General features: G+C 46.9%; 1 protein-coding gene across 1 annotated transcript; it reads right to left on the reverse strand.

The window, feature by feature from the left end:
- Positions 1 to 398: 398 nt before the first annotated feature.
- On the reverse strand, positions 399 to 26,172 carry LOC140721981 (cytochrome P450 2C19-like). Its single transcript, XM_073036806.1, has 5 exons — positions 25,930 to 26,172; positions 24,760 to 24,922; positions 20,185 to 20,334; positions 3,762 to 3,922; positions 399 to 647 (listed from the first exon to the last, which is right to left on the reverse strand). Exons 1-5 carry the CDS (start codon positions 26,128 to 26,130, stop codon positions 399 to 401), a joined length of 924 nt encoding a protein of 307 aa, XP_072892907.1. The 5' UTR covers positions 26,131 to 26,172.
- Positions 26,173 to 27,550: the final 1,378 nt, after the last annotated feature.

The following is a 27,550-nucleotide window of genomic DNA, read 5'->3' on the forward strand; positions in this document are numbered from 1 at the left end:
GTTTTACTTCTTCTTTGCACTACTTACTAAATTTAACAGTTAAATATATAAAGTATATGTGCACATGCCGGTGATATCACTCCTGATTCTGTCCTGATCTTGGTTTGAGTCAAGTCTTCTCAACCGTTTCTTGACATACTGCACTGCTGCCCCGAAACACAACGTATGTCATTGATAGTCAACCCCGTTCCGACTCTGAGGCTGATCTAGATCAGGCAAAAAACTGATCATAATCTCGTCTGAGTTTACCATCCGTACTCCAGACCCGCCCCCCCCACCCCCACCCCCACCGGGCCAGTAATCGTTGTATCTGCTTTGTAATGGGTCTCTAATGCGTTCCAGCAATGGCCCCAACTCCCACTGTGGCAGATCTGCCGGCTGTTCCATCACCAAACGTCTTAGCTGGAGGTCATCCCCAGCCTTTTTCTGCTCTCTCTGCACTCCCACCTCATCCTACCCGGCAGCCATTTTACCTCCTCCTGCTTCAGCATGAAGGCGTCCGTGAGACTGCGAACGGTCTCCTCTTCCAGCCCTTGCCGGTTCTCCTTCAGGAAACTGCGGAGGAAACTCTGAACCTTGCTGGTAGTTTTCAATACCTTGCTGTGGGACCCCGGGAAGTAGTCCAGCGCTGGGAACGAATTGTAGAGCTGCAGCAGGAAAAGAGAGGAGAAGTCAGAAGATTGAGGAAGAAGGGAAGGGGTTGGGGGTCGAGATCAGTGCTATGCTCGGGTCAGATTAGTTAGGGATTGGGAGGGGGCGGGGTCAGACAATTCTGTGATTGGATTTGGGGACAGAAGGGGTGGGGTGGAGTTTTGGGCCATAGACAGGGCAAGATGGGGTTCAGCCAATCCGGGAGATTGGGTTTAGAGAGGTCGGTGTTTAGGTTTGGAAGGAGTGAGGTGGCACCTGAGGTCAGAGACAGGATGAGATCATGGTCAGCGTTAGATAAGGTGGGGATCCGGTCAAACAGGGTGACTCTCGGGGTCAGAGAGGTTGGCGACTGGGTTTGCGGTCAGGCGGGCTGGTGTTTGGGTCAGGTTGAGGTTGGAGTCAATGCCAATGTCGGGATCAGATTCTGGAATGGGAATCAGAGTCCCATCAGGCATTGGGAACTGTGTTTCCTCAGTGTCTGATTATGGAGACGGGAGGAGGTGGCGATGACGCAAGGAAGTGGTGAGGAGGCCTGGAGTGGGTCGGCTGAAATCCGGAGCGGGGTCCTCCTCACATCAGACCCAAGGAAGTGCTGTATCCCAGTCACAGGCTCAGAGTTCCGACCTTTCGTCTCCAGCCTGCTAATGAGGAGGTAAATCCACGCGGACTTGCACGGGACTAGGATCCCTCTCCAGAAAGGGGTCGTCACTCTAGGGTTGAGGCCAGGTCCAGAGGTGAAAGGTGACTGAATCACCACCCTTTTCCCCAATGTCTAGGATGTGGCCAATCCATAACCGCGGTCCCACGCTGATAACTGAATGATCTCCAGTAGGACAAAAGGATCTGCGAATACAGATCCACAATGCCTTGAATTGGACGTCGACAGGGTCATAAAGAGAGCTTTTGGCACACTGCCCTTCATAATTCAATGTACTGTGTACAGGAGTTGAGACGTTATGCTGAAATTATATAAGAGATTGGTTAGGCCTAATTTGGAGTATTGTGTGAAGTTCTGGTCACCTACCTACAGGAAAGATGTAAATAAGATTGAAAGAGTAGATAAAACATTTACAAAGATGGTGCCGGAGCTAGAGGACTTGAGTTATATGAAAAGGGTGGATAGGTTGGGACTTTGTTCCCCAGAGCATAGGAGAATGAGCAGAGACTTGACAGAGGTATACAAAATTATTGGGGGTATAGACCGGGTAAATGAAAACAGGTTTTTTTTCCACTGAGGTCGGGTAAGACTAGCAAGAGCAGTCATGGGTTAAGGGTGAAAGGTCAAATATTTAAGGTGAACCTGAGAGGGCAGTGCAGATTGGAACGAGCTGGCAGCGGAGTGGTGGACGTGGGTTCGATTTCATCATTTAAGGGGAATTTGGATTGGCACACGAATGGAGGCGTGTGGTCCGGTGCGAGCAGTGGGACGAGACAGAATAATTGTTTAAGACTGACCAGATGGTCTGTGCTGCAGTGCTCTATTATGCTTGAGCACGTAGATATTAAGAAAGAGGATGTGCTGGAGGTGTTGGAAAGCATCAACTTGGATAAGACGCCGGGACCGGATGAGATGTACCCCAGACTACTGTGGGAGGCGAGGGAGGAGATTGCTGAGCCTCTGGCAATGATCTTTGTATCATCAATGGGGACGGGAGAGATTCCGGAGGATCGGAGGGTTGCGGATGTTATTCCTTTACTCAAGAAAGGGAGTAGAGATAGCCCAGGAAATTATAGACCAGTGAGTCTTTCTTCAGTGGTTGGTAAGTTGATGGAGAAGATCCTGAGAGGCAGGATTTATGAACATTTGGAGAGGCGTAATATGATTAGGAATCGTCAGCATGGCTTTGTCAAGGGCAGGTCCTGCCTTACGAGCCTGATTGAATTTTTTGAGGATGTGACTGAACACATTGATAAAGGAAGAGCAGTAGATGTAGTGTGTATTGATTTCAGCAAGGCATTTGATAAGGTACACCATGCAAGTCTTATTGTGAAAGTAAGGAGGCATGGGATCCAAGGGGACATAGCTTTGTGGATCCAGAACTGGCTTACCCACAGAAGGCAAAGAGTGGTTGTAGACGGGTCATATTCTGCATGGAGGTCGGTGACCAGTGGTGTGCCTCAGGGATCTGTTCTGGGACCCTTACTCTTCGTGATTTTTATAAATGACCTTGATGAGGAAGTGGAGGGATGGGTTAGTCAGTTTGCTGATGACACAAAGGATAATGTGGAGGGCTGTCAGAGGTTACAGCGGGACAATGATAGGATGCAAAACTGGGCTGAAAGTGGCAGATGGAGTTCAACCCAGATAAGAGTGACGTGGTTCATTTTGATAGGTAAAATATGATGGCAGAATATAATATTAATGGTAAGACTCTTGGCAGTGTGGAAGATCAGAGGGATCTTGGGATCCGAGTCCATTGGACGCTCAAAGCAGCTGCGCAGGTTGACTCTGTGGTTAAGAAGGCGTACGGTGTATTGGGCTTCATCAATCGTGGGATTGGGTTTAAGAACCTAAAGGTAATGTTGCAGTCATATAGGACCCTGATCAGACCACACTTGGAGTACTGTGCTCAGTTCTGGTCGCCTCACTACAGGAAGGATGTGGAAGCCATAGAAAGGGTGCAGAGGAGATTTACAAGGATGTTGCCTGGATTGGGCAGCATGCCTTATGAGAATAGGTTGAGTGAACTCGGCCTTTTCTCCTTGGAGCGAAGAAGGATGAAAGGTGACCTGATAGAGGTGTATAAGTTGACGAGAGGCATTTTAATCATGTGGATTGTCAGAGGGTTTTTCCCAGGGCTGAAATGGTTGTCACAAGAGGACACAGGTTTAAGGTGCTTGGGAGTAGGTACAGAGGAGATGCCAGGGGTAAGTTTTTTTACGCAGAGAGTGGTGATTGCGATGAATGGGCTGCCAGCAACGGTGGTGGAGACGGATACGATACAGTCTAAGAAACTTTTGGATACATGGAGCTTAGTAAAATGGAGGGCTATGGGTAAGCCTAGCAATTTCCAAGGGAAGGACATGTTCGGAGCAACTTTGTGGGCCGAAGGGCCTGTATTGTGCTATAGGTTTTCTATGTTTTCTATGCTACGACTCTTGGACCTCACCTGGACCAGAGGAGATGCCACCAGAAGAATGTATTCATTCACCAGTTTGATGAGGGACACAAACGTTTCGTCCTCATAATTAAATCGCTTTCCGAGCACAATCGTGCAGATGACATTGGCAACGGTGCCGTTCATAGGGATAGTGGTGTCGAAGGGGCGACCTGGAGAGAGAAAGGAGAGTCAGAGAGGAGACCCACACTTCATACTGCCGTCTCCACACCTCCCTCCCGGTCCCAGTCCTTGCTGGGCCATTCTTGAGTTTCCAAGAAAGGTATCCTGCTGGGACCGGTATGATCTCCGGAGCCTGAGGCACAGGCGACCCTTTCCATTTGGAATCGGTTAGACCACACTTGGAGCAGTATTGAGTCCCCTTACCTGAGAATGGACGTGCTGGCATTGGAGAGGCTCCAGAGGAGATTCGCAAGAATTATCAAGGGAATAAAGGAATTATGATGTGTAATTACTATTGGTTCTGTACAGAGAGGAGGAGCAATTTTTTTACCAGATGATGGTGAATCTGTGGAACTGATTGCCACAGACTGACGTGGAGGCCAAGTCAGTGGGATATTTAAAGCGGAGGTTGATCCTTTCTTAATTAGGCAAGATGTCACAAGATACGGGGAGAAAACAATAGAATAGAGTTGAGTTGGGCAGTGTGTAAAAAGAGCTACCTTTTAATCAGGTCCGAGATCAGAATTTAAAAGGCACGGCTTCGTGTTTGATTCTGTGAGTTGGGCAATCATCGTGAGGGAGTGTGTAAAAGGAGTTACCTTTCAGTAAGAACCGCGACCAAGATTTAAACGGCAGTTTCTCTGAGTTGGGCTGCGACGAGTCAGCAGGAGAGATTGATTACAAAGAGCGATAAATAACGCAAATGAAGGCGGAGTGACGTTCTTTTGAGCCAGTTTTAGATTGGCTTTGTCTCATCAGGCTTAGGCGAGATCAGGCTTACCCCTGACATCTCCTCTGCCAAAAGGGCAATGTTATAATAGTCATGGGAGATTTCAATATGCAGACAGATTGGGAAAATCACGTTGTAGGGGGAATTACTAGATTGCCGACGAGAGCAGTTCGTGGTTGAGCCCACTACGGGACATCTCGGCCCTTCTAATCCGTGCCGAACGCTTACTCTCACCTAGTCCCACTGACCCGCACTCAGCCCATAACCCTCAATTCCTTTCCTGTCCATATACCTATCCAATTTCACTTTAAATGACTATACCGAACCTGCCTCTACCACTTCTACTGGAAGCTCGTTCCACACAGCTACCATTCTCTGAGTAAAGAAATTTCCCCTTCGTGTTACCCTTAAACTTTTTCCCCCTAACTCTCAACTCATGTCCTCTTGTTTGAATCTCCCCTACTCTCAATGGGAAAAAGCCTATCCACGTCAACTCTATCTATCCCCTTCATAATTTTAAAGACATCTATCAAGTCCCCCCTCAACCTTCTACACTCCAAAGAATAAAGACATAACTTGTTCAATTTTCCCTGTAACTTAGGTGCTGAAACCCAGGTAACAGTCTAGCAAATCTTCTCTGTACTTTCTCTATTTTGTTGACATCTTTCCTATAATTCGGTGACCAGAACTGTACACAATACTCCAAACTTGGCCTTACCAATGCCTTGTACAATTTTAATATTACATCCCAACTGCTTTACTCAATGCTGTGATTTATAAAGGCCAGCATGCCAAAAGCTTTCTTCACCACCCTATCCATATGAGATTCCACCTTCAGGGAACTATGCACCATTATTCCTAGATCACTCTGTTCTATTGCATTCTTCAATGCCCTATCATTTACCATGTATGTCCTCTTTGGATTATTCTTACCAAAATGTAACACCTCACACTTATCTGCATTAACCTCCATCTGCCATCTTTCAGCCCACTCTTCTAACTGGCCTAAATCTCTCTGCAAGCTTTGAAAACCTACTTCATTATCCACAACGCCTCCTATCTTAGTATCATCTGCATACTTACTAATCCAATTTACCACCCCATCATCCAGATCATTAATGTATATGACAAACAACATTGGACCCAGTACAGATCCCTAGAGGCACACCACTAGTCACCGGCCTCCAACCTGACAAACAGTTATCCACCACTACTCTCTGGCATCTCCCTTCTAGCACTGTTGAATCCATTTTACTACTTCAATGTTAATACCTAACGATTGAACATTCCTAACTAACCTTCCGTGTGGAACATTGTCAAAGGCCTTACTGAAGTCCATATAGACAACATCCACTGCTTTACCCTCGTCAACTTTCCTCGTAACCGCTTCAAAAAATAAATAAGATTTGTCAAACATGACCTTGCACACACAAATCCATGCTGACTGATTCTAATCAGACCCTGTCTATCCAGATAATTATACCATCTCTAAGAATACTTTCCATTAATTTACCCACCACTGACGTCAACTGACAGGCCTATAATTGTTAGGTTTACTCTTAGAACCCTTTTTAAAACAATGGAACCACATGAGCAATACGCCAATCCTCCGGCACCATCCCCGTTTCTAATGACATTTGAAATATTTCTGTCAGAGCCCCTGCTATTTCTACACTAACTTCCACAAGGTCTAGGGAATATCTTGTCAGGATCCGGAGATTTACCCACTTTTATATTCCTTAAAAGCACAGTACTTCCTCCTCTTTAATCGTCATAGTTTCCATAACTTCCCTACTTGTTTCCCTTACCTTACACATTTCAACATCCTTTTCCTTAGTGAATACCGAAGAAAAGAAATTGTTCAAAAACTCTCCCATCTCTTCAGCTCCACATATAGCTGTCCACTCTGATTCTCTAAGGGACCAATTTTATCCCTCACTATCCTTTTGATATTAATATGACTGTAGAAACACTTCGGATTTATTTTCACCTTACTTGCCAAAGCAACCTCGTATCTTCTTTTAGCTTTTCTAATTTCTTTCTGAAGATTCTTCTTACATTCTTTATATTCCTCGAGCACCTCATTTACTCCACGCTGCCTATATTTATTGTAGATCTCTCTCTTTTTCCTAACCAAGTTTCCAATATCCCTTGAAAACCATGGCTCTCTCAAACTTTTAACCTTTCCTTTCAACCTAACAGGAACATAAATTCTGTACCTTCAAAATTTCACCTTTAATTGACCGCCATTTCTCTATTACATCCTTCCCATTTAAAAAATTGCCCAATCCACTTCGTCTAAATCCTTTCGCATCTCCTCAAAGTTAGCCTTTCTCCAATCAAAAATCTCAACCCTGGGTCCAGTCCTATCCTTCTCCATAATTATATTGAAACTAATCGTATTGTGACAGAATCGTATCTGGGTAACAGAGGAAATGAGACAGATTGACATTCGGAAGGAAACGGTGATGAGAAGACTGATGGACTGAAGGCTGACAAATCCCCAGGTCCAGATGGTCTGCACCCTAGGGTACTAAAGGAGGTGGCCCTGGAAATTGCGGATGCATTGGTAATCATTTCCCAAAGTTTTCTTAGATTCAGGATCAGTTCCTGAGGATTGGAGAATGGCTAATGTTATCCCACTTTTTAAGAAAGGAGGGAGGGAGAAAACAGAGAACTATCGACCTGTCAGCCTGACATCGGTGGTGGGGAAGATGCTAGAGATCTAGGAGTCCTTGTTCATCAGTCACTGAAGGTGAAGAGCAGTGAGAAGGCTAATGGGATGTTGGCCTTTATTACAAAGGGAATTGAGTACAAAAGCCAGGAAATCCTCTTGCATTTGTACAGAGCCCCGGTGAGACCACACCTGGAGTATGTGTACAGTTTTGGTCTCCAGGGTTAAGGAAGGACATCCTGGCTGTAGAGGAAGTGCAGCGTAGATTCATGAGGTTAATTCCTGGGATGTCTGGACTGTCTTACGCAGAGAGGTTTAGAGAGACTGGGCTTGTACACGCTGGAATTAGGAGATTGAGAGGGGATCTGATTGAAACATATAAGATTATTAAGGGATTGGACAAGATAGAGGCAGGAAATATGTTCCAGATGCTGGGAGAGTCCAGTACCAGAGGACATGGTTTGAGAATAAGGGGTAGGTCATTTAGGACAGAGTTAAGGAAAAACTTCTTCTCCCAGAGTGTAGTGGGGGTCTGGAATGTACTGCCTCGGAAGGTAGTGGAGGCCAATTCTCTGGATGCTTTCAAGAAGGAGCTAGATAGGTATCTTATGGATAGGGGAATCAAGGGATATGGGGACAAGGCAGGAACCGGGTATTGATAGAATTGATCAGCCATGATCTCAGAATGGCGGTGCAGGCTCGAAGGGTCGAATGGTCTACTTCTGCACCTATTGTCTATTGTCTATTGTGATCACTGGACCCGAAGTGCTCCCCAGCACATATCTCCGTCACCTGACCTATCTCATTCCCTAACAGGAGATCCAACACTGCCCCTTCCCTAGTCGGTACCTCTATGTATTGCTGCAAAAAACTATCCTGCACACATTTTACAAACTCCAAACCATCCATCCCCTTTACAGTATGGGCTTCCCAGTCTATGTGTGGAAAATTAAAATCTCCCTCAATCACAACTTTGTGCTTACTACAAACATCTGCTATCTCCTTGCAAATTTGCTAATCCAATTCTCGCTCCCCATTAGGTGGTCTATAATACACCCCTATAAGTGTTACTACACCTTTCCCATTCCTCAATTCCACCCAAATAGACTTCCTAGATGAGCCCTCTAATCTATCCTGCCAGAGCACTGCTGTAATATTTTCTCGGACAAGCAACGCAACACCTCCCCCTCTTGTCCCTCCGATTCTATCACATCTGAAGCAACGAAATCCAGGAATATTTAGTTGCCAATCACACCCCTCCTGCAACCATGTTTCATTAATAGCTACAACATCATATTTCCAGGTATCAATCCATGCTCTGAGCTCATCCACCTTTCTTACCATGCTCCTAGCATTAAAATAGATGCATTTAAGAAATTCTCCACTTCTTCCTCTCTAACGGTACAAAGAACTTTACTGTCTTCTTTTTCTTCCTTCTCCCATAAACCTGTTCCTACATTCTGGTTCCCCTACAGTCTCGTATCTAGATTAAATCCACTGGAGCCCCTCTAGCAAACCCACCTGCAAGAATATTTGTCCCCCTCCGGTTCAGATGTAAACCGTCCCGCCGGAACAGGTCCCACCTTCCCTGGGAAAACTGCCCAATTATCTATAAATCTGAAGCCCTCCCTCCTGCGCCATGTCTTCAGCCACATGTTGATCTGCACTATCTTACTATTTCTAAACCCACCTGCACGTGGCACTGGTAGCAATCCTGAGATTGTTATCCTGGAGGTCCTGTCCTTTAATTTGGCACCTAGCTCCCTAAGCTCTCCTTTCAGGACCTCCTCACACTTCCTACCCACGTCATTGGTCCCTACATGGACCACGACATCCGGCTGCTCACCCTCCCTCTTGAGAATACTGAGAACTCGAGCCGAGATATCGCGGACTCTGGCACCAGGGAGGCAACAGACTTTCCGGGATTCTCGATCTCTTCCACAGAACCTCCTATCTGTCCCCCTAACTATCGAATCCCCTATCACTTCTGCTCTCCTCTTTTCCCTCCTTCCCTTCTGAGCTGAGGGTCCAGTCTCGGTGCCAGAGACGCAACCACTGCAACTTGTCCCTGGTAGGTCGTCCCCACCAACAGTATCCAAAACAGTATACTTATTGTTGATGGGAACAGCCACAAGGGTGCTCTGCTCTTCCTGTCTATTCCCCTTCCCTCTCCTGACAGTCACCCAACTACCTGTCTCCTGACTCCTAGGGGTGACTATCTCCCTGAAACTCCAGTCCCCTAACACGGTTGGTCAGGAGCTGCAGCTGGATGCACCTTTTACAGGTGTAGTCATCGGGGACAATTGTGCTCGCCCTGACTTCCCACACACTGAGGAAAACATGGATCGGCTACAAGACTCTGCGTCTTGTGGTCTTATGAAGAACCTTCCCCCCCCCCCGCCCCTCCCACCTTCCCGAAGTCCACAGTCATTCCAGCCCCTCCCACCTTCCCGAAGTCCACAGTAAATCCGGCCCCTCCCTCCCACCTTCCCGGTATACAGTCAATCCCGCGATCCGACATTGAGTGCGAGCTTGTTATTGTATTACTGAACCGCCTAATCTATTGCTCTCCTGTACGCCTCCTCGTCCCCATATGGTTGAAGTTGTACATGGCCACATAGTCATGAGTAAAGCAGACCCTTCCAAAGACCTCTCGTCCCATTGTCCGCAGCTCCAGAGCCTCCTAACCTCCCTCAAACAGCCCACGCTCATGTCTCCCCAGCATGCTTCGGTTTCTACCCAGAACACAAACGCGTGCATTTAGCATGTTAATTGGCGGTTGTTGGTTTACAATTGTGTATGGGAACTGGGGATACGAGTTCGGGCCGGGAACTGGAAGTCGAAGTCTCGATGCCTGTGAATCTGTGAGTCTGGGGCTAAGGACTAGAGGTTTAGTCCTGAGGATGAAGGCCTAGCTGTGTATCTGAATGGGTGGGAGGGTAGGGAAGTGATTTTCCCCTATTGTCGTTTTGTTGTTGTTGGCGACGATTTTCTGCTTGTCTTATTCTGCTGAGCCTCGACGGCATGCCAGCTTGGCGCCAGAATGTGTTTTGCCACTTGTGGGCTGCCCTGTTGAAAGCTGTATCGCGGTTTGGTAACCAGCAGCGGGCAGTGGGCTCTGTCCAATAAACATCACCGGCGCATCCCTCCTCACCATCACAGTGTACAAGATATTAAGAGGAATAGACAGAGTGGACAGCCAGCGCCTCTTCCCCAGGGCACCACTGCTCAGTACAAGAGGACATGGTTTTAAGGTAAGGGGAGGGAAGTTCAAGGGGGATATTAGAGGAAGATTTTTCACTCAGAGAGTGGTTGGTGCGTGGAATGCACTGCCTGAGTCAGTGGTGGAGGCAGATACACTAGTGAAGTTTAAGAGACTACTAGACAAGTATATGGAGGAATTTAAGGTAGGGGGTTATATGAGAGGCAGGGTTTGAGGGTCGGCACAACATTGTGGGCCGAAGGTCCTGTACTGTGCTGTACTGTTCTATGTTCTATGTTCTATGTCTGTGCTACCTACAGGGGGCGCTGCCTCAGGAAGTCAACACTTACCATGAAAGATCACCACCATCCTAGATGTGCCATCTTTTACAGCTCCATGGGGCAGGAGGTACAGAAACATGAAGTGTCAAACCGTCAGGTTCAATAAAAGCTACTTTCCTTCAACTACTCAGGTCTTGAGCCAACCAGCACAACCCTAATCATGACAGTTTAGCAGCTACGACCACTTCGATCACTTTGCAGTTAAATGGACTTTGTTTTCTCTGTTCTCCATTGGCTGTTGGATCCGCTACGTCAGGCTGCTGTTCATTAATACTGACTGAAGCCTCAGTCGGTCAGAGTTGACCATGGATGTTGCTTCCTAGCTGTCTTGATTCGCACGCCTGGGCAGTATAATATGGAGAGCAAGCTGTTGTCCATTTAGCAAGCTTCCCCTCCACGTATCCCAAAGTAACGGCAGAGACTGATACAAATCTGGTAACAGTCAACATCGAACGCAATGCAGGAGTGCCTTAGGGTCTCCAGCTCCGGATTTTCCCTCGGCGTTTACACCCGAAGCTTTCCCCCATCAGTGGATATTTATAGACAATAGACAGTAGGTGCAGGAGTAGGCCCTTCGGCCCTTCGAGCCAGCACCGCCATTCACTGTGATCATGGCTGATCATACACAATCAGTACCCCGTTCCTGCCCTCTCTCCATATCCCTTGACCCCGCTATCTCCACTGCCTTCTGGGGCAGAGCATTCCACATTTCCACCACTCTCCGGGTGAAAATGTTTTTCCGCATCTCTGTTCTAAATGGTCCACCCCTTATTCTTAAACTGTGGCCTCTAGTTCTGGACTCACCCATCAGCAGGAACATGCTTCCTGCCTCCAGCGTGTCCAATCCCTTAATAATCTTATATGTTTCAATCAGATCCCCTCTCATTCTTCTAGATTTCAGTGTATACAAGCCCAGTCGCTCCAATCTTTCAACATATGACAATCCCGCCATTCCGGGAATTAACCTTGTGAACCTACGCTGCACTCCCTCAATAGCAAGAATGTCCTTCCTCAAATTTGGAGACCAAAACTGCACACAATACTCCAGGTGGGGTCTCACCAGGGCCCTGTACAGCTGCAGAAGGACCTCTTTACTCCTATACTCAATTCCTCTTGTTATAAAGGCCACCATGCCATTAGCTTTCTTCACTGCCTGCTGTACCTGCATGCTTGCTTTCATTGACTGATGTACAAGAACACCTAGCTCTTAGATAGTAATCTGCCTTCCTGTTCTTGCCACCAAAGTGGATAACTTTACATTTATCCACATTAAACTGCATCTGCCATACGTTTGCCCACTCACCCAACCTGTTCAAGTCACCCTGCATTCTCATAACATCCTCCTGACATTTCACACTGCCACCCAGCTTTGTGTCATCGGCAAATTTTCTAATGTTACTTTTAATCCCTGCATCTAAATCATTAATGTATATTGTAAACAACTGCGGTCCCAGCACCGAACCTTGCGGTACCCCACTGGTCACAGCCTGCCATTCCGAAAGGGACCCGTTAATCGCTACTCTTTGTTTCCTGTCAGCCAGCCAATGTTCAATCCATGTCAGTACTTTGCCCCCAATACCATGAGCCCTAATTTTGCCCACTAATCTCCTATGTGGGACTTTATCAAAGGCATTCTGAAAGTCCAGGTGTACTACATTCACTGGCTCTCCCTTGTCCATTTTCATAGTTACATCCTCAAAAACTCCAGAAGATTAGTCAAGCATGATTTTCCCTTCATAAATCCATGCTGACTCGGACTGATCCTTCTACTGCTATCCAAATGTGTCGTAAATTTCCTCTTTTATAATTGACTCCAGCATCTTTCCCACCACTGACGTCAGGCTAACCGGTCTATAATTCCCTGTTTTCTCTCTCCCTCCTTTCTTGAAAAGTGGGACAACATTAGCCACCCTCTAATCAGCAGGAACTGTTCCTGAATCTATAGAACATTGGAAAATGATTACCAATGCATCCACGATTTCCAGTGCCACCTCCTTAAGTACCCTGGGATGCAGACCATCAGGTCCCGGGGACTTATCAGCCTTCAGACCCAAACAGTCTATCCAACACCGTTTCTTGCCTAATATAAATTTCCTTCAGTTCATCCCTTACCCTAGTTCCTTTGGCCACTATTACATCTGGGAGATTGTTTGTGTCATCCCTAGTGAAGACAGATCCAAAGTACCTGTTCAACTCGTCTGCCATTTTCTTGTTCCCCATAATAAATTCACCCGTTTCTGTCTTCAATGGCCCAATTTTGGTCTTAACTATTTTTTTGCTATTCACATACCTAAAGAAGCTTTTACTATCCTCCTTTATATTCTTGGCTAGTTTACCTTCGTACCTCATTTTTTCTTGCCGTATTGCCTTTTTTGTTATCATCTGTTGCTCTTTAAAAGCTTCCCAGTCCTCCGGTTTCCCGCTCATCTTTGCAATGTTATACTTCTTCTCCTTTATTTTTATTCTGCCCTTTACTTCCCTCGTCAGCCACTGCCGCCCCTTACTCCCCTTAGGATCTTTCTTCTTCTTTGGAATGAACCGATCCTGCAGCTTCTGCATTATTCCCAGAAATACCTGCCATTATTGTTCCACTATCTTCCCTGCTAGGGGATTGTTCCATTGAACTTTGGCCAGCTCCTCCCTCATAGCTCCATAGTTCCCTTTGTTCAACTGTAATACTGACACATCCAATTTTCCCTTCTCCTTCTCAAATTGTAGGTTAAAACATATCATATTATGGCCACTACCTCCTAATGGTTCCTTTACCTCCAGGTCCCTGATCAAATCCGGTTCATTGCACAACAACTAAATCTAGAATTGCCTTCTCCCTGGTAGGCTCCAGTACAAGCTGCTCTAAGAATCCATCTCGGAGGCACTCCACAAATTCCCTTTCTTGGGGGCCAGTACCATACTGATTCTCCCAGTCTACCTGCATGTTGAAATCCCCCATGACAACTGTATCATTGCCTTTGCGACATGCCAATTTTAACTCTTCATTCAACTTACACCCTACATCCAGACTGCTGTCTGGGGGCCTGTAGATAACTCCCATTAGGGTATTTCTACCCTTAGAATTTCTCAGTTCTATCCATACTGACTCTACATCCCCTGATTCTATGTCCCCCCTCGCAAGGGACTGAATATCATTCCTCACCAACAGAGCCACCCCACCCCCTCTGCCAGTCAGTCTGTCCTTTAGATAAGATGTATATCCTTGAATATTCATTTCCCAGGCCCTGTCCGCTTGAAGCCATGTCTGTTATTCCCACAACATCGTACTTGCCAATTTCCAACTGAGCCTCAAGCTCGTCTACTTTATTCCTTATACTTCATGTATTCATATATAATACTTTTAATTCGGTACTCCCCTCTCCTTTCATATCAATTCCTATTTCACTTGGTCATACTGTATGATCACTTCTTGAGCTTTCTACTCCATTGATTCTGTTGTCCTTTTTAACTTTTCTTATTTTCACTTTCCCTTTAACTCCATCCTTATATTTCCAGTTCATCCCTTCCCCCCCCCCCCCCCCCCCCCCCGCCACTACTTAGTTTAAACACATCCACGTTGCAGTGGCAAACCTGTCTGCCAGAATGCTGGTCCCCCGCCTATTAAGGTGCAACCCGTCCCTTTTGTACAATTCATCCCTACCCCAAAACAGATCCCACTGGTCCAAGAATGTAAGTCCTTGCTTCCTGCACCAGTTCCTCAGCCACACAATCAGATCCATTATCTCCCTGTTCCTGCCCTCTCCAGCACGAGGAACTGGACGCAAACCAGAGATAACCACCCAGGAAGTCCTGCTTTTCAGCCTTCTTCCCAGTTCTCTGAACATAGCCCGCAAGGCAGCGGAGGTTTGAGATCAGAGTTCTCCTTCTCCTTGATGAGCTGCCAAATAGGACTGACGAGCCCCATTTCCCGAAACAACTGGTTTTAAGGCGCCAGTAAACCGCCTTTTCCCCTTCTCCTGTCAGTAGAAACGGTCCACCCAGGCTTAGTAGCTAAGCCAGGCATGGGCAAACTACGGCCCGGGGGCCATATGCGGCCCGTTAAGCTTTTTAATCCGGCCCGCAGAACTTGATGAAATTATATTAATAAAACTTGTTAACACCTCAGATCCATCCTGAGAATCGCCACAACAAAACTAAATCCAGACTTTGATGCGCTGGCTAAAAAGGGAGACCAACAACACTGTTCCCACTGAAATTAAAAATAAGTTTCTTCGTTGTGTTATGTAAAAAAATGCATTTGAAAATATTTTTTTCAATAAGCCTTATATGTTACATGTCATTTCTGTTAAGTGATGGACATGAGTAATGCGCAGGTGCACGTACGTTCTCAAAATAAAAAATGCGCTCCAGATCAAATAACGCGCTCCGCATACTGGCGCGCTGTCACTGTTCTGTCCTTGTGCTGGTCGTTGTTGAGTTTTGGCACAGGGGACAATTGAATAAGAAGGAGCAGGACAAGTAGACCTGCATCTCCTACCGTTTTTGAAATAAAGACAGTCAGGAGGAGAGTGATGATGATAATATCTTGAAGGATAACAGAATTTTCAGTGCTTTAAAATAATAACTGTTACTATTAAAAAAAGCTGTATTTTATTCATTTAATTTTCAGTGTTTTAAAAGTCATTTCAATAAATAGCTAAATACCATGGGACTTCAAAGACAGATATTTTGTTGTAATGCATTTGTTCATTTTCAATTGAAATTAAAGCACATGTTTTCTACATATCCCATGATATTTTATTTTCTCTTACGAGGTGTATTACCAAAACACTCCGTCCATCTGCTCCTGGTCCGGCCCCCCTGTCAAGTTTTAGAACCCTTTGTGGCCCACAAGTCAAAAAGTTTGCCCACCCCTGAGCTAAGCCATACGTGCAGACCAGGAGCTGGACTTGGTTGCCAGAGGCTATTTGAGGCGGAAGACATTGGGAGCATTTAATAGCTAGTGGGAGCGTGTCCCCATTACCACACCCAGCTATAACAACTTCAAGCTCGGCGTTGAACACCATTATAACCTCAGTTTTAAGCAACAAGCTCCAAAACCCGAACCTACGTACCTCCCTCCGCAACCGGATCCCTGACTTGCACATCGGGAGATCACAGTCAGTTCAAGGTGAGATAACATCTCTTCCTCGCTGACGGTCAACACTGATGCGCACTCAGCCCACTGCTCTACTCTCTCTGCGATCAGACTTGTCCCTGCTCACGTGCCATGTATAAATTTGCTGATAACACAGCTATTGTTGGCAGAATTTCAGCTGGTGACGATAAGGTGAACAAGGGTGAAATAAATCATTTGGGTAAGTGATGTTGCACTCAACATCAAGAAGTCGAAGGATTTGATTGTTGACTTCTGGAAAGGGAGGTTGTGGGAACTCATATCAGTGCTCATGGGTAAAGTGAACAATAGTGCCCACTATTATCTGAATGGGGAGAAGGTTCAAACGTCAGAGATGCAGAGGGACTTAGGAGTCCTCGTGCAAGACTCCCGGAAGATTAACTTACGGTTGAGTCTGTGGTATAGAAGGCAAATGTAATGTTGGCATTTATAGGGGAATAGAATATAAAAGCCAGGAAATAATGCTGAAGATTTATAAGGCACTAGTCAGGAAGGACTTAGAATATTGTCTACATTTTTTGGCGCCATATCTCAGAAAGGATGTATTATCATCGGAGAGCGTCCAGGGGAGGTGCATGAGGATTATTCCGGGAATGAAGGGGTTAACATGCGAGGAGCATTTCGCAGCTTTGGGCCTGTACTCATTGGAATTTAGAACAATGTGGGGGGATTTCATTGAAACCCTCCGAATGTTGAAAGGACACGACAGGGTGGGTGTGGAGAGGACGTTCCCTATGGTTGGGGTATCCAGAACTCGAGGGCCTCAAAATTGACATATATAACATATAACAATCACAGCACGGAAACAGGCCATTCCGGCCCTCCTAGTCCGTGCCGAACTCTTAATCTCACCTAGTCCCACCTACCCGCACTCAGCCCATAACCCTCCACTCCTTTCCTGTCCGTATACCTATCCAATTTTACCTTAAATGACACAACTGAACTGGCCTCTACTACTTCTACAGGAAGCTCATTCCACACAGTTATCACTCTCTGAGTAAAGAAATACCCCCTCGTGTTTCCCTTAAACTTTTGCCCCCTAACTCTCAAATCATGTCCTCTCGTTTGAATCTCCCCTACTCTCAATGGAAACAGCCTATTCACGTCAACTCTATCTATCCCTCTCAACATTTTAAATACCTCGATCAAATCCCCCCTCAACCTTCTACGCTCCAATGAATAGAGACCTAACTTGTTCAACCTTTCTCTGTAACTTAAGTGCTGAAACCCAGGTAACATCCTAGTAAATCGTCTCTGCACTCTCTCTAATTTATTGATATCTTTCCTATAATTCGGTGACCAGAACTGTACACAATATTCCAAATTTGGCCTTACCAATGCCTTGTACAATTTTAACATTACATCCCAACTTCTGTACTCAATGCTCTGATTTATAAAGGCCAGCGTTCCAAAAGCCTTCTTCACCACCCTATCTACATGAGACTCCACCTTCAGGGAACTATGCACTGTTATTCCTAGATCTCTCTGTTCCACTGCATTCCTCAATGCCCTACCATTTACCCTGTATGTTCTATTTGGATTATTCCTGCCAAAATGTAGAACCTCACACTTCTCAGCATTAAACTCCATCTGCCAACGTTCAGCCCATTCTTCTAACTGGCATAAATCTCCCTGCAAGCTTTGAAAACCCACCTCATTATCCACAACACCTCCTACCTTAGTATCATCAGCATACTTACTAATCCAATTTACCACCCCATCATCCAGATCATTTATGCATATTACAAACAACATTGGGCCCAAAACAGATCCCTGAGGCACCCCACTAGTCACCGGCCTCCATCCCGATAAACAATTATCCACCACTACTCTCTGGCATCTCCCATCTAGCCACTGTTGAATCCGTTTTATTACTCCAGCATTAATACCTAACGACTAAACCTTCTTAACTAACCTTCCATGTGGAACTTTGTCAAAGGCCTTGCTGAAGTCCATATAGACTACATCCACTGCCTTACCCTCGTCAACATTCCTCGTAACTACTTCAAAAAATTCAATAAGGTTTGTCAAACATGACCTTCCACGCACAAATCCATGCTGGCTACTCCTAATCAGATCCTGTCTATCCAGATAATTATAAATACTATCTCTAAGAATACTTCCCATTAATTTACCCACCACTGATGTCAAACTGACAGGTCTATAATTGCCAGGCTTACTTCTAGAACCCTTTTTAAACAATGGAACCACATGAGCAATACGCCAATCCTCCAGCACAATCCCCGTTTCTAATGACATCTGAAAGATCTCCGTCAGAGCTCCTGCTATCTCTACACAAACTTCCCTCAAGGTCCTGGGGAATATCCGGTCAGGACCCGGAGATTTATCCACTTTTAAATTTCTTACAAGCGCCAGTACTTCTACCTCTTTAATTGTCATAGGTTCCATAACTTCCATAACTTGTTTCCCACACCTTACACCATTCAATATCCTTCTCCTTAGTGAATACTAAGGGTGATCTTTTAGAACAGAGGTAAGGGGAAATTCCTTTAGCCAGAGAGTAGTAGATTTGTGGAATGCTTTGCCACTGACTGTGGTGGAGTCCAAGTCCGTGGTTTATTTAAGGCCGAAGTTGAACATTTCCTGATCGGTCAAGGATATGGCGAGAAGGCAGGTGTATGGGGTTCAGTGGGATTGGGAATCGGCCATGTTAGAATGCAGGACCATACTCGATAGGCTGAATGGCTTAATTCTGCTCCTATGTCTTATGGTCTAAGCATTTTCCAGATCCTGGATGTCAACATCTGTGAGGATCTATCCTAGGCTCAGCAGAACAATGCAAGCAAATAAGGTACGTCAGCAGCTGTATGTGACTCGGCGTCGGACGGAAATTGTTTTGTCAAAGACTCGAGCAAAGTTCTACAGATGTGCAATGGAGAGCATTCTGAATGGTGGCATCGCGGTCTGGTGTGGAGACTCCATACACAGGATCGGGAAAAGCTGCAGCTCCATCACAAACACAAGCCTCCCAGTAATAGACATCTTCAGAAGACGGCACCTGGTGAAGTAGGCGACCATCATTTAGGACCGTCTCCACCCGGGACGTGGCCTCTTCTCATTGCTGGTAGGATGTACATGAGCATGAAGGCAGACGCTCATTGATTTCGGAACAGCTTCTTCCCCTCCGTCACCAGATTTCTGAACGGACAGTGAACCCAGGAACATCACCCACTTGTTATATATTTATATTGTAGTTCTGCTGCCACAAAACTACAACGTTTGCGATGTTTGTCAGTGATAAGACTGATTCTGGAGCACAGCGTACAGTGTCCTTTCACATGAAATTTTGGCTGCCAGTATCGAACTGGGATTCTGATGTCCAAAGACCAATGTTTAACTGCTGAGCCGACCGTTCGTATCCCAGCCCGTCCACACACTCCTCACCGCATTCCGTGACTGTACAATGTTGGAGGGCCGGGGCTTTCTCTTTTCTCACTGCATTCATCAGGCAGAGGGCACAAGAGCCTCAGGGCTCACACCAACAGGTTCAGGGACGATTATTACCCCTCAACCATCAGGCTCTTGAACCGGAGGACATAATTCACTCAGCTTCACTCTCCCCGTCACTAAACTGCTCCCACGACCTCTGGACTCACTTTCAGCTACTCCTCCCCTTATGTCCTCGTTACTTCTTGCTTTTATTTTCTGTTTATTTGCTCCCCTTGTCGTTGCATATTGTTTTTGTCCATCTTGGTGTATGGGGTCTTTCATTGATTCTATTGTGTTTCTACATATTTGTTATGAATGTCCGCAAGAAAATGAATCTCGGCATTCTATATGGTGACGTACATGTACTTTGATGGCTGTTACTCTCCGTCTCCGTGCTCAGAGACACCTTGTGGCCGCCAGTGGTGAAGATGTTCGCCCTTCGCCGGGGAGGAGGGGAGATGCCGTCTGCTGGTAATTCCAGTTTACAGTGGGATGGTTTAAACACAGTTGAGGGACAGACTTTGTACCGTAGGAGGAAACCGAGCTCCGAGTAAATCCCACGCATTCCACGGGGAGGACTAAGTTACTAACGTACAGACTCCTTACACAGGGCTCCAGAATTGAACTCGGAACTCCGACGCTCCGAGTTGTAATATTACAGCATCAGGGCAGACCCATCTCTCCCCGGAACAGTGACCCCATCCCTTGCCCCGAACCCGTCGCTGACCTTCGAAGGACTGGAACAGATCCCTCAGGTGTGACGCCTCTTCCAATATCCTGTCTTCAATGCTCCGCTTGCCCATGCCAAAGTCCCGCAGAGTGGAGATGGTAAATCGTCGCATCTGCTTCCATGACTCGCCCTCGCTAAAGACAATACCTGTGGAGAGCGGGAAAAGTTTAATCGTCGCCTTGGCGGGCCTTCAGGTCGCCCGTGTCACCGTGCATCTGGGGACTGTGCCAACGTGACTCTCAAACTAGCTACAGGGTCCCTATGTGGAAATTAATCCCAACGATCCACGGCCACATGCCTCTCCACCCCACGATCAAGCCCTGAAAATTCATAGACCATGAGACCATGAGTTGTAAGATCAACGTCAGGCCGTTCGCTCACGGAGCCTGCTCCTCTACTCTGTCCCTCAACCTGCCTTCCCTCCGTAACCATTCACGCACTAACTAATTCAGAACCTATCGACCTCCACTTTACTACAGTTTGGCCTCTGCAGCCTTCTGTGGCGATGAGAGCCACAGATTCGCCACCCTCCGGCTGAAGAAATTCCTCCTCATCTCTGCTCTAATGGACGTCCCTCAAATCTGAGGCTGTGCCATCTGGTCCTAGATTCTCCCACTAAAGGAAACATCCCTAAAATTAGGAGAAAAATTAGCCCATTTGGCCCATCGAGTCTGCTCCGCCATTTCATCATGGCTGATACCTCTTCCCCCTCCTTGACCTCTCCAGAAGCTTCGATACCATTTCCAATTAAAAACCTATCAAGCTCTGCCTTAAATACACCCAAAGACCTGGCCTCCACAGCTCCCTGTGGTACTGTATTAAGTCCACAAATCCGCCACCCTCCGGCTAAAGCTATTTTTCTGCAGCTCTGTTTTGAATGGGCGCCCCTCTATCCTAAGACTGTGCTCTCTTGTCCTAGACTCCCCCATCGGGGGAAACATCTACTCTGTCTAGGCTTTTTAACATTCGAAAGGTTTCAGTGAGAACCCCCTCATCCTTCAAAACTCCAGCGAGTGCAGACCCAGGGCATAACCCTTTCATTCCTGGATTCATCCTTCTCAACGTCCTCTGAACCGTCTCCAAATCCAGCACATCTGTTCTAAGATGAGGGGCCCAAAGCTGTTCACAATACTCAAGGGGAGGCCTCAACAGTGCCTTATAAATTCCCAGCATCACATCTCTGCTCTTGTGTTCTAGACTTCTTGAAATGAATGCTGACATTGTATTTGCCTTTCTCAGCACCTTTAAGGCATTCTGCACAAGCACTTTCCATCTCAGAGTTTTGGATTTTCTCCCATTTATAAAATAGTCTGCGCGTGTATTTCCTTTACCAAATTGCATGACCATACATTTCCCAACATTGTAGTTCATTTGCCACTTCCTTGCCCAATCCCCTAATCTGTCTAAGTCCTTCTGCAGCCTACCTGTTTCCTCAACTCTACCTGCCCCTCCACCAATCTTTATGTCGTCTGCAAACCTGCCAATGAAGCTATCTAAATCGTTGATATACAGCATAAAAAGAAGTAGTGCCAACACTTATGTTGAACACCATTAGTCACTGGGAGCCAACCAGAAAACGATCCTTGTTTTCCCATTCGCTGCCTCCTACCAATCAGCCAATGCTCTAACCATGTTAGTAACTTTCCTGTAATATCTTAACTTGTGAAGCTGCCTCATGTGTGGCACCTTGTCAAAAGCCTTCTGAAAGCTCAAATATGCAACATTCACTGCGTCCCCTTTATCTATTCTACTTGTAATCTCCTGAAAAAATTCCTACAGGTTCGTCGGGTAAGATTTTCCCTTAAGGAAACCGTACTGACTTTGTCCTTTCTTCTCCCGCGTCATCACGTACTCCATAACCTCACGTTTGACAATTGACCAACATCTTCCACTGAGGTCCGGCTAGCTGGTCTATAATTTCCTCTCTGCTGCGCCCCCTCCCTTTTTCTTAAAGAGTGAGGTGATATTTGCTATTTTCCAGTCCTCTGGAACCATGCCAGAATCTAATGATTCTTGAAATATCTATACTAATGCCCCCACAATCTCTCGCACTACCCTCTTTCAGAGCACTAAGGTGCAGTGCAGCTAGTCCAGGTGAATTGTGTATCTTTAGACATTTCCGCTTTTGTGCACCTATTCCCTTGTAATAGTAACTGCACTCACTCCCCTTCCCTTTCCTTACGCCATTCAACACCTGGCACAGTGAAGACCCATACAGGCTACTCATCTAGTTCATCTCCCCACAAAGACTCATTTCTAGCGGTTCTATATCCCCTCTCATCTCTATTTTACTCTTTACAAACTTGAAAAGCTGTTGCTATCCACCTTCATATTTTTGCCAGCTTGCTTTCACATTCTATCTTTTCCCTGCTAATGATTCTTTTAGTTGCACTCTGTTGGTTTTTAAAAGCTTCCCAATCCTCTATCATCCGGCTAATTTTTGCTTTGTTGTATTCCCGCTCTTTTCCTTTTATATTAGCGTTGACTTCCTTTGTCAGCTAAGGTTTTACTATTTTTCTATTTGAATATTTCTTCTTTTTTGGAATACATCAATCCTGCAGCTTCCTCATTTTTTCCTAGAAACTCTCGCCATTGCTGCTCTGCTGTCATCCTTGCCAGCAGCTCCTTCCAGTTTGATTTGGCCAACCCTTCTCTCATACCACTGTAATTTCCTTTACTCCACCTAGACTTTACTTTCTCCCTATCAAATTTCAAGTTAAACTCAATCATATTCTGATCACTGCCTCCTCAGAGTTCTTTTACCTTAAGCTCCCTGATCACCTCCGGTTCGTTACATCACTGATCTCCTAGTACCTCAATGACAAACTGCTCGGGTAGTCATTCAACAAACTCACTCTCTGAAGATCCATCACCAACCTAATAATGCCCTTTTAACAGGCGTTTTCTACTTCCATTAGTAATCTGTGTTCCACATCCCACTTAATGTTGGGAGGCCTGCGTATGACTGCCACCACGGTCCTTTTACCCTTGCAGTTTCTCAACTCAACCCACAGGGTTTCAACATCCTCCGATCCATCCCACATACACTTTATCCTGCCCTCACAATATTCCATAGGATTCAAAAAAATACCACCACCACCACCCCCCCCCCCCCTCGTCTCCACCCTTACTCGTCTAAACTCTGGCGAGGACATCAATCCATCCTGACATGTTAACCCTTTCATTCCTGGAATCATTGACGTGATCCTCCTCTGGGCCCTCTCGAATGCCAGCACATCATTTATTAGATACGGGGCCCAAAACGACTCACAATACTCCAAGTGTGGTCACACAACCTCCTTTTAAACAATTTTATATTCTAGTCCTCTCAAAATGAATGCCACCTAGCAATTGCCATCCTTACCCCAGACTCCAACTGCATGCTAACTTATAGAAAATCCTACAAGAGGACTCACAATTTGCTCTCGGTACATGTGACATTAATAAATCATTTCAAAGAACTGATGAAAGCAGAGCCTTACTACCGGCCGCCCCCACCAGCCAAGCGTCGCCACGACCTCTGGGCGAGTGGGCCGGATCCCAGTGGTGGGATTGACGGGGTAACGAGGATTGCTCCCTCCCACCCTCATCGCTACAACAAGTGTATGGGACATTGGAAAAAAGTTGAATTTCCCCATGGGGATGAATAAAGTATCTATCTATCTATCTATCTATCTATCTATCTTGGGCTTCTCATCCCCAGCCACGTGGGTGAAGGGAGTGGATGGATTCTGGTCCTCATTCGAGAAATGGTAATGCATTTTCCTCCTGACATCGTCCTCGCTCGCCACTTCTCAGCCATCCTCCACTCCCTCCTTTTCCCTCCCCTCCCCTGAAGTCTGTAGATATGGGAGATGCCGGAAAGTGGACGCACGCGCCAAACAGATGGGGGTGGATCCAGCAGGTCGGGCAGCCTCTATGGAGGGAAGGGGCAGTCAACACTTGGGACTGAAACGTCAGCTTTCTATTTCTCTCCACAGACGCTGCCTGGCTTGCCGTGTACCTCCGGCTGGAGTTCGGAAGGACTCAGCAGGCCAGGCAGCGTCGGTGATTAAAGAGTGGCCAACGTTTCGGGCCGAGACTCTTCATCAGGAATGGATTCTTTGATCCACAGCATCTGCAGTTGTATTTTTGTGTTTTGAGTTCGGAAGGGCCCCGTGAGCGACTCTCTGGAACCTTCGCCCCATTTCTCCCACACGTCATTCGCATGTCTATTTATTTATTTGTTTGTTTAATTATTTCTGCATCGGTCTATTTATTGACAGAAACAGCGTGGAACAGGCCTTTCCCGCCGATCGAACCTAACCACCCAGAAACACAACTGTTTAACCCTATCCTAAACACAGGGCAATTTACAATGGCCAATTACCGTAGGAAGCGGAACGTGTTTCAACAGTGGGAGGAAACGGGGTACCCGGAGGGAGCCCACGCTGTCACGGGAAGAAAGCACAAACCTTTTACAGGTGTTATCGGAATGGAACTCCAAGCTCCCATGCTCTGAGCTGTAGCAACGGCGCGCTAACCTCTAAGCTACCGTGTTGTTTTTACCGGTCACTGGCGATGCGAACTCACCGTGATTTTGCCTGATCCTCTGATTTATTCTGTTCTGGTGTCGCCCCATGAATTCCTCAGCCCGGTTGACAAGCGCGTCCTTCACCACCTCGTAGCCGCTCAGCACTACCACTGGATCCAAGCCCAGGCGCAGCGAGAAGATGGGCCCGTAAATCTTGGACAGCTTGGAACATGGAACACAGACGATAAAACAGTACAGCACAGGGACAGGCCCTTCGGCCCACAATGTTGTGTCCGACCAATTAAATTAGTAATCAAATGGCTAACATCATCTCTGCCTGCACAATTCCCTTCCATTTTCTTCACAATAATGTGCCGGTCGCGTGTATCTGCCCCTACCACTACCAGCGCTTTCAAAGCACCTGCTTCTCTGTGTAAAACAAAAAGACTTGCTCTCCTTTCAACTTAGCCCCCTCTTCTTAAATACATGTCCTCTGGTATTAGACCCTGGGAAGCAGATACGCTCTGTATCCGTGCCTCTCATAACCTTATAAACCGCTATCAGATCTCCCCTCAGCCTCTGCCACTCCAGGGAAAACAAACTCTGATTATAGTTCATGCCCTCGATTACAGGCAACATCTGACCAGCCCTCCACTGCACCCTCGCCAAAGCCTCGGGATCCGCCCCATCATGGAGTGTATGCAATACTGCAGATGTGGCCTGACTAGTGCTGCAGCATAACTTCCTCAAATCAATACCTCAATGAGTATGCAATATACCATATGAAACACCAGAGCCCGGGGCCAGGAGGCCTCGTCACATCGCAGGGCGATGGCAACTCTTGGGGTATGTTCCCAGCCCTGAGCTCGCAGCGAGGGCAGTGAAGGACCCAACCCAGGGCCGCTAAGGTGGATGCTCACTCTGGGTCGGCGCACCAGTTCGTGAGGTGGCCGCTAAATCAAACCGAGAGACCAACTTTGAAGGGAGGGGCGGGGTTGTAGGGCAGGAGAAAGACAACAGATTCTAAATGGCGAGCGGTGTCCCTGTGTCTTACAGAGGCAGACCAACAGGTTCTTCCGGCCCCACACACCGCCTCGCTACCGTAACGCTCGGAGACGTCTCTGGAGAAATCCACGCAGGGCACCGTGCAAACTCCACGCAGGCAACGCCCGAGATCGGAATCGAACCCGGGAAACAGCGCTTCCTCACTGCCTAAGTGACTCCTTTACCTCCTGCAGCGACAGGTGGAGTTTCCGCAGATCGACCTGGTGTAAGTTGCCGATTATCGGCAGACCCTTCGGACCGGGAGGGTATCCGGGCGCGGGATGCTTCTGTTCCCTGACTAGGAAAATCAGTACCAAGATCACCAGAAGCGCGCAGAGGAGCAGGCTTGTTCCGGCGTTGAGCGCGGGCAGATCCCACAGCACCATGGTCGGTAGCGTTGTGCCCTCTGTGCTTGCTGAACCTCTTAGGATCCCTTAAAAAGGTCGTTCCCCCACCCACTCACCGCCGCCAATCAGCTGCACCTTCCGCTGTACTCTGTTTGCACCGAGGTTAGCCATAAACTAGAAGTTACATGCTAATTGTGTGGCGGGTTTGATCGGTACTCTCCCTTTTCAGAGAATTCGCGATATCAGCATCGACCCAAGGCGCAGAATAGCTTTTTATCTGCTTGTGAAGGTCGGCAGCACCAGTAGTCTGCAGGGGAAAGGTGAGCTATCGTTGATTGCACAGGGCGGGAATGGAAAGTGAGTGAAAGGGCGAGGGGGTGGAGGTCGAAACTGTGAAACTTCTCAGCGCTGCAGAGGTGTGGAAAGATACGGCACGGTAGCAGGCTGTTCGGCCCATCCAGTCCACAATAACCACCCATTATACTCCACGGTCCCACTAACTCTCTCTTAATTTGCCCCTCACTCCGCTCCGATTCAACAGCAGCCCAGAGGTTCCCGGCCTGCGGTCCACAGACCGCTCGCTTTGTGGTAGGAGCCCCTGGCATAAAAAGGTTAGAAACCCTTGCACTATCTTGCAACATACGTGAGGCAACAAAGCGGTTCCTCTCCTGCTTCCATGCGTCAGTAAGGACCCGTCACCCAGGACGTGCCCCCTTCTTATTACTTAACGTCCAGGTACCGTACAGGAGTCTGAGGAAACGCACTCAACAATGTAGAAACAGTTTCTTCCCCTTCGCCATCAGATTTCTGAATGTACACTACCTCGCCATTTTTCTTTTGATTTTGCTCTCTTATTGCCCTACAGATAAAGTGTAACCTTTTAAATATATACACTTTTCTTCTTGAAAATTACAGCTTTATATTGTTACGAAGGATGAACAACTCTGATGGGCAGAAGGGTGCAGAGTTGCCCATGCCCCCCTTTGGAGAATCACAAACCGTTACTATTTCGATGCTGCTAACGAGAGAGTAAGAGAGACAAAAGAAAACAGGCCAGGACATCTGTTACTGATAACAGCCTGAGAGAGAGTTATGTTTATCCACCATGTTATGACTCCCGAAAGACTTATGGCTGCGGAGAGGGCTGTTTACGTGGTACCATCCTGCTCATTAAAATTCCTCAGTGGACAGCCATAGTGGGCTGGTTTGATGGGTTAAGTCATTCAAAACTGATTGACACCTGAGACCCCGTGAGTGGGGATAAAAGTGAGGTCTGAGGAGACACCCCTCAGACGCACCAGGAGACACACTAGTGAGCATCAGACACCCACGAGAAAGTGTGGGGCATCGGAGACCAAACAAAGGATCGGTCAATTTCACTCACAGTGGTTATAGCAAGGCCGGTGGGGGCTTGTGTGTGTGTCCACCCTTGCCTGGGTGACGAGTCCGCCACGGAAGA

Source organism: Hemitrygon akajei, chromosome 2, assembly GCF_048418815.1.
Source record: "Hemitrygon akajei chromosome 2, sHemAka1.3, whole genome shotgun sequence".
NCBI classification, from domain to species: Eukaryota; Metazoa; Chordata; class Chondrichthyes; order Myliobatiformes; family Dasyatidae; genus Hemitrygon; species Hemitrygon akajei.